Genomic DNA, 8,330 nt, shown 5'->3' with positions numbered 1-8,330 from the left:
GGGGAGGTAGATGGGGTCAAATGTAGGGGGGTAGGGGTAGGGTGAAGTGGGTAAAGGGGATCAAATATATGGTAGCCAAAAGAAACTGGACTTTGGGTGGTAAACACACAATAGCATATACAGATGTTAAATTATAATGTACACCTGAAAATTATATGATTGTGTTAACCAATGTTACTCCCAATAAACTTAATTTAAAAAATAAATAAAAATATGTTTCTATAACTAGCAAAAAAAGAATATAACTGACATTTTTTATCTACTCTTTTACTGATGAACATTGGGATCTTTCTCCTTTGATACTATTAGGAATTGTGTTGTTATGATTGTTCTGGAACATCTCCTGGTACTAATGTGAACCCTTTTCTTCAGGGAATATAACCAAGAATTGAATTGCTGGTTCATAGATTATACATGTTGAATTTACCAGATAATAATAAATAGTCTCCCAAAATATTCTACCAATTATACTTCTATCAGCCGTAAAAAATAAAAAACAGGTTTGTATTTCCAAACCACTGCCAAATTTGTTACTGTCAGTATTCAAATGCTTGTTTGGCATAGAATCTCATTATAATTTTAGTTTTCAGTTCTTATATGATTAAGGGGGAGCTTCTTTTCATTTCTACTGATAGTGTGAACTTTCCATTAATACAAATATTTAAAATTTTTGACCTTTCAATAACCTTTTTATTTAAATTTTTATTATAAAAAAAGTCAGTAACGTTGCTCAAAACAATTAAGTATTTGATATTTGGAAATATCATAGTTGAATATTTTTATTTGGAATTAATTCTTAGTGGAATTAAACAAGTTATATAAAATAGCAGAAATTACAGACTTACATATCTCTTGTTTGCCATTATATTCCCATGTCTATTTTAATCTAGTACTTATGGAAAATGTAATCTAAGGCACATCTTTGAAAGAAGGTATTTAGTTATCTTAATGATTATGAGAAAATTTAAAAAGCTTTAAATTAAGTGAGATATATCTTATTTATTAAAATGATTAGTTAAGCATAGAGCTCTAAATGGTGCCTTTTGTGAATGTCTTGACTTAAAGTAGTTTATAAAAAGTTAAGTGTCCAATTTAAATGTTTAATCAGAACTTTTAGATATTTTCTTATTTCATTACTCTTCTTTGCTAGTATACAATCAGCCTTAAAATATAATTCATAAAGTTTGCAATTCCTTATAAAATGATATCACTGGACTTTTCATATATGCTGAAAGATTATCTACTTTATTAAAATTTTATAGGAGTAGGAAGACACAGCATAGAGTAAATTTAGATAAGTTTTGGTTAGATGATTTTGATGATGTTGACTAAATTAATTTTTTCTCAGTTATTTCTACCCTTTCTGTCCATCTTTGAATAGCATTTTAAAAAATTACGTGGTTTCTTTTTCTTTCTTTTTTTATTAAATTTATTGGGGTGACATTGGTTAATAAGATTATATAGGTTTCAAGTATACAATTCTATAATGCATTTTCTGTATATTGCATTGTGTACTCACCACCCAAGTTAAATTTTCTTCTATCACCATATATTTGACTCCCTTTACCCTTAACTTACCTCTTGCCTCCCCTCTTCCCTATGTGGAAACAACCAAAATACCCTTCAATAGATGACTAGATAAAGAAGATGTGGTACATATATACAATGTGATATTTTTATTTCTTTGAGCATATCTTCCTTTAGATTTTTTTCTCAACATACTATATAAAATAGCACTTATTAGTGCTAGACATACAAACTTCCATTAACCTTTGTTCTTATAAGAATATTAATTTGATAATTATTAAAAAACCATAGTTATATCTCCATAACATTAAAATAATAATTGAAGTAATAATGTCAATAATAATGTAATTTAATAAATAAAGGAAAAAGATTGGACTCAAATTCTTGTTTAAAAAATGTAAAAATAATCTGTATGTCAGTGTTTCCTATGACCTCGACAGAGAACTTTGCTTGCTGCTAACAGGATACAAATCTCACTGTCAGCCTCAACCATAAAGCACTCATCGTTTATGATAGGGTTCAGGCATGTACTTACCTAATATATAATTTGCATTCACTGATCTACTAGTGGTGTGAATAAAGTGCTATGAGATCACAGAAGGGGATCAATTCTGCCAGGTAACCAAATAAGGATGGTGGGGAAGTTTTCATAGAAGAGATTAGATTTGAGCTGGCTATTGAACACTGGGTAGAATTTTGTAAAGTGGTTGAGTGCATGACAGAGGGATGAAGTGGAGCACATAAGCAAAGTCTCTGAACATGACTGCACTATGAACATTAGATTTACGATTGGAAAGTTGAGTTGAACTAAGTATGGAAAGCTCTGTTGAGAAATTTGATCTCTGCCTTGAATGTCATCTGGGACCATCATGTGAAAGGGAATTACATAATTATAGGTATGTTTTAAGAAAGTGGACTTTATGAAATTTCAAATCGAAGGGAGAAGAATAGTTAATTAATAAAAGGAAGGAATTAAATGTCATCAAGATTTTTTAAGATTTGGTGACAGATTAGATCTAGGAGATGGTGACCTTCTCCTAGATAAAAGGACCCAGGAATAGGAGTAGGTTTGTGAATAAAGATGATGAATTTGCTATGGGAGTTTCCAATGACGTAACTGTGGGAAACACAAAAGAAGGTTTTCAGGCAATTGGAAATGTGTATGTATTCTGGGAGAGACATCCTATTCAAAATTCATTCAAGTTCTACCACCAAAGCTCATGCATTGTTGAATATTACCAAACTATCCACACATGATTATTGTTTTATGTATTCTTTCAATAAATATTGTTTCAAATATTGTGAGGGCATATGAGTGATACTGTTAATTCTGCTGTGTTTTTGAATGTACATGAGTAGGAGGGTGCAAGTGTCATGGATTTGGTTAAATTTATTTTGGATCTTGAAGGATGAGTGGAAATTTACCTGGCAGGTATATATCTTGGTACCGACTGGACTGAAATTGTGAACTGAGACAACAAAATAATGAATGCACTCTAAAATGTAGACTGCGTGAACAATTTACTCTACCTTTTTATCTGCAATAAATTAATCTTTCTTGATTTGTGATTTTTTGTTTTTCAGAAGATATAACCTATTAACTATATCAGAGCTATATCTATAAAGTTAATTCACCTAATAATTGCCCTAATGTATCTTTTTAAAACTCCAACAAAAGATTGCAAAATGGTTAATTATTCTCTGATATTTGAAAAAGATACATGTATCATAATCCATTAGGAAAAATGTACTTAGAACTGAATATTAACACCATCCAACTTTATAGAATAAATATAAGACAGAAACTATTTATAATGAAAACAATGAAATGAGATATTGGACCCATATGCCAGTATTTAGCTTATCCTTTCCAGAGAAGTGTAGACACCAATAATGTATATTGATGAAATTTCCCATATGCCTTGAAACATTAATAAATTGTCACCAAAAATACATTTACTCTCAAATTTAAAAATTTATGTTATCTTGGTAACTGGGACTGTATTATCTCTTAGGAATGAGGTGATTGATGTTTCTGACATCTGTCCGTAAAGGACTAGTTAACCATACCGAGCCATTCTGCTGATGGTCCTATAGTTTGTCTCTTTCTCTCCACAGTCTGGATTATTTTGTCATTTTCACATCCACCAAGATAAGGGCTAGTGTGTTTATGCACACCAGAAGGTAGCTGGGGCTCAGAAATCTGGGTTCTAGCACCAACATTGCTAATGTCTATTTCTCTGGCCTTAGGCAACTCATTTTGCTTCAGTGTGCTTGAGTTTCTTCAACTATTAATTAAATTGCAGTAACTTGGGATCTTTCTGAGATTTTACAATAAATAAATGTGTGCTAATATATTTTTTTCAGGGAGAGATCTAGGTCCTACCCGTTAAAGTTCTTGACGGCAAACAACAGAAATCAACTTCATTAACTGGGATGAAAAAGGATTTTATTAGAAGGGTTTAGGCTCAGAATGCAAGGTTGAACAATCAACTCACGCAGCACCTCAGGGAAGCAAAGCACTGCCGAGAACCAGCCCCCGCTGCCATCACTTTTGAACTCTACCGTTCCTGGACACTAACTACTATGCTGTTACACTTGCCACTTTGTACCTTTGCTGTCACCTTCAAAAATCAAAGCCCTGCCAATACTGTCTGGTGTGTCTCTGTTCTGTCCGCCAGGGCATAGGAAGAGAGAATATCACTGTGGGAGAAGTGGGGCTCTGCCTTCTGCTGAACTTGGGACTGCCTCCAAGTAGAAAGAGAGACTGGTTGAAGGGCAGCCAGAACAACAGTATCTATTGCCATATCTTTCACCAGATTCGCAAAGGGATCATGACCCCAGCACTTCCGCCAAAAAAGATTATGAATCACTGCATTAGATTATCTTTAATTATAGCTCTGAAATTATATGATTCTAAATACTAATTTTCCCTTCTTCCATCATCTACCAACTCAGAATTTCTTTAAAATACAAATGCAGCAACAGAATGACTAACAACATCTCAGGGTCAGCCCTGAAGCATCATATGATCTTTTCAGTGGGTGTGTAATTATGATGGTCGGGCTAATGACAGAGAGTAACAGATGTCTCAGAGTAGTCACCCAGCTGAATTTCTTCCAAATCACTACCAATTTCTCAAACAAAATAAATTTACTTTCTCATACAGTCTTCTAGTACTGTGTTATGAATATATTAAGATTCAATATAGCTTAATGGTTAGGTGTACAAACTTTAAGGTTAATGTGAATGGATATAGATTTTGAATCTATCCTTATGAGCTGGGTCACCATGTAAAGTAACTTGGCCTCATTATGTCTCTGTTTCCTGTTTAGTAAAATGATAGTGATAATACTAGTCGATGTGTGGTATTATAAAAACAAAATGATAGAATTCATAGAACTATAGTGTTTGACACATAGTTACAGCTCAAGAAATAATGAAGAAAGTCATAATTATAATAGTTAAGGAATTCCCAACTATAAACCAACATTATTCTCCTATTTCAGTCTTGCCAAACATTTCAAAAATGTTTATACATTTAAATTTTAAGTTAAGAATAATAAACATATTTAGGTCATGTGCTTTGACATATGTTCCATGTTAAAATGAGTTTTGTTAGCTATAAAATTGATGCCAAAATATCACATCAAAATATACCTATAAACATTTTTTTCTTATGTAGCAGATAGACCCAAAATAAAAATATTTTTAAAAATGACCACATTATGCTAAATTATGTCAAAATATATAAAATTGATTCAGTTATGTTAAATGGTATCATCAAACTAAGTTGAATATGAAATACCAAAATGACTGATTTATTCTTCAAAGATGAATGAAACTAAAAGTAGAAAGTAGTAAATATGAATGACTTCTGAACCAACAATTGTCACTTCCAATATCAACCTCCTTGGCATTTCTGATTGACCTTGGCTTACCTTAGGGTGGGTAAGAAAAGTTATTTGTTGAGCTATAATCAGGTGCAGCCTAGAACTGGTCCAGAAAGTCTGGGTTTAATAGTATGCTTGTTTCTTTTTGAAGCCTTTCTGATTCTGTGAATCTCCAAATGAAAATGCTTTGTGTTTTGCAGGTAGATGTGAATGTGGCAAATGCACTTGCTACCCTCCAGGAGATCGCAGGGTGTACGGCAGGTTGTGCGAGTGTGATGATCGCCGCTGTGAAGACGTCGATGGTGTGGTCTGTGGAGGTGAACAGTTCTCACAGCCTTCTGCTACTGCATGCAACTTGCTTCACCTGCCTTTCTTATTCTACTTTATCTATCTATATCTATCTATCTATCTATCTATCTATCTATCTATCTATCTATCTATCATCTATCATCTATCTATTTAATAATTCTGTTAAAAAGAAGATAAACAAAAATCAATGTACAATTAGACCTAAAAGCAATATACAGCTAGGTTTGTAATGACCTTTATATTCTTGGACTCTTGATTTAAGAGTATGTAGAGTACACAGTATGCTATTGAGAAAAGATTGTCGAGACTAAACTAAATTCTATAGAGATAGTGAAAGGCTTTGTTGCTACTGAACAGTGTAAAATGATTTCTATTACTCTATTCATAAATACTGATGGGGCGAGTAAGTATCATCTACAAATTTGGAAAAAAAGGAAATAACTTCCTAAGTTTAATTACAAAAGTCCCGTGATGGCTCTAAGACCTAAATAAAAGTTTCCTGAAAGTAAGAAACAGTGAAAAGAAAGAATGAGGCAAATAGAGAGTGGTCAACAAAGGTAACCAGAGGTGGTCAACGTAAGGGATTCTGAGAGTCCCAGAGGGAGCGTATCGAAAGCAACTGCCTGAGATTTCTCTAGGGAAGGGAATGGGAGTCGACATTATTCTCCTATTTCAGTCTTGCAAAACTAGAGATGATGCTTGCTGAATACAGCTCCTTCCAGGTTTTCAGTACAATTGCAATGAAGTGAACATGGAATCATACTAAAAGAATATAACTGTATCTCTTCAATATAATTAACATAATGCAACTGGGAGCTATTATTGGTAAAAATAAAAACAAAATGCAGGTACAACTTATGAAAGACAGGGACATTATCACTATCATCCGTCGAATGTCCATATATATCTATATATTCTCTCTCTAACCAACCACAAAACAGTTGCAATTTGACCAAAAATTTCTTTTTTCTCTTCTTTGTGAGCCAAAGGTCCTTTTTAACAACTGTTGTGCCAGGTAGTTTATCTCATGCAGTCATGGCAGCCACCTTAAGTAACTGTTCCTGCTTTCTTCATCTTATGAATGGAAAAGTGAGTGATGTTTAAGGTGTTAATGTCCCCTAACAATTGAGCACTGATGTTCAGTTCACAGATCTTTCCCTATATCACAGTTTTCCCCAGGGTAACATCAAACTGATTTGACTTTATCTCAATATTACTTTTAGTTCAGATTGTCCCTTCACTGGTATTAGTTATGAGAAATATCTAAGCAGATTACAGTCTCTTTTTGTTAAGTAGATTATGTACTACTCATTTAATTCACACACACACACAAACATATATACACACACACACACACACACACACACATACCTCCATACACACACACACACACACACACACACACATACTCTTGGCACCTAGAAAGTACCATATACATGTCTTGCCCTCATTATCATTGCCGTTTTCTCTGACATGCAGTGCCTCTACCTCACATAGGTCTCCTTGTCCATCTGCTTTGGTGACTTGGTTGAAATGGTTGATATTGTAGAAACCTGTTACAACTGCATCTCCTTTACACATTCCAGTGAGTACATTTTTGCTTTCCTTACTATTCACTTCTTCATCTTTACTCTTATGATGGTCAGTTCTATTGCTTGGAGAGGGATAGTTCAGGAAGAGAGAGGCAAATATGTCCCCATCAATGGTGTGTTTATGTTTACTCTATGTAACATAAAGCAGAAAAGTTACATATAATTTACAATCCACACATATACTCTGTTAGTGTTCCTCAACAAGGGAAGTCAAAGATACAGTCAATTTTTGTTATTCATGGTAGTTATGGTCTATAAAGTCGCAGTGAACACTGAATTAGTGAATACTGAATCATTGCTCCTAAGGAAATACAGAGCTAAGTTCATAGCATTTTCATCAACTGATCAGTACATAAGCTTGTTTTACATACATTTCTGTTTAAAGACACACTGTGTAATATACAGTTTATTTGTTGACACTGAACCCGTGACCAACAGCCCTGTAACTCATGCTCAGACAAAGATTATATAACATATTTTCTCTATAAGGCACCTTACAGACTTTTCGCGCTTAGGAACCCTAGATAGCACTTCAGCACTATACTTAGGGGCCATCTTAAACATTGAAATCACCAACAAAAAAGCCTCCAAATGTGAAAAGAATGACAATAAATATACTACAGAAAAGACACTAGTTTACAGTATAAGAACTGAAACAAGAAGGCAGAGTGTGACCTCTTTTGACCTTAAAGAGAAATGTGAACCTCAGGCAGCTCTCATTTTTTTTTTTTTTTTTTTTGCCATTCCTCTTGTGTTCTCGAATGATCTCTAAAGCTTCATGAGTATTGATGTGGGAACTACAAATAAATTTTAGTGAGTAGGCGAATTCTGCAATATGGGATCTGCAAATAATGAAGATCCACTGTAATTCACGTGAAACCTTACTGGAAACATGACCTCTCGCTTTAGATTTGCACTTGGCCTCAAATTGTGATTTCTTTACAACAGCTTCTAAGGGTACTTTGATTTCAATTCTAGTTTGTAAGCATTGTTTCATAGAAGGAATTAT

At 33.6% G+C, this 8,330-nt stretch overlaps 1 protein-coding gene across 1 annotated transcript in view; it reads left to right on the top strand.

The window, feature by feature from the left end:
- Positions 1-8,330, top strand: part of ITGBL1 (integrin subunit beta like 1) — a 189,021-nt gene that overhangs the window by 161,932 nt on the left and 18,759 nt on the right. Inside the window, exon 8 of the mRNA XM_011363195.2 lies at positions 5,621-5,737. Within this exon, the coding sequence (XP_011361497.1) occupies positions 5,621-5,737 (117 nt within the window). The remainder of the gene's footprint in view (positions 1-5,620; positions 5,738-8,330) is intronic.

The sequence above is a fragment of the Pteropus vampyrus genome, unplaced genomic scaffold, assembly GCF_000151845.1.
Source record: "Pteropus vampyrus isolate Shadow unplaced genomic scaffold, Pvam_2.0 Scaffold83, whole genome shotgun sequence".
Classification (NCBI taxonomy): Eukaryota; Metazoa; Chordata; class Mammalia; order Chiroptera; family Pteropodidae; genus Pteropus; species Pteropus vampyrus.
Note: the sequence above shows the minus strand (reverse complement) of the source record. Positions and strands in the feature narration are given on the sequence as shown.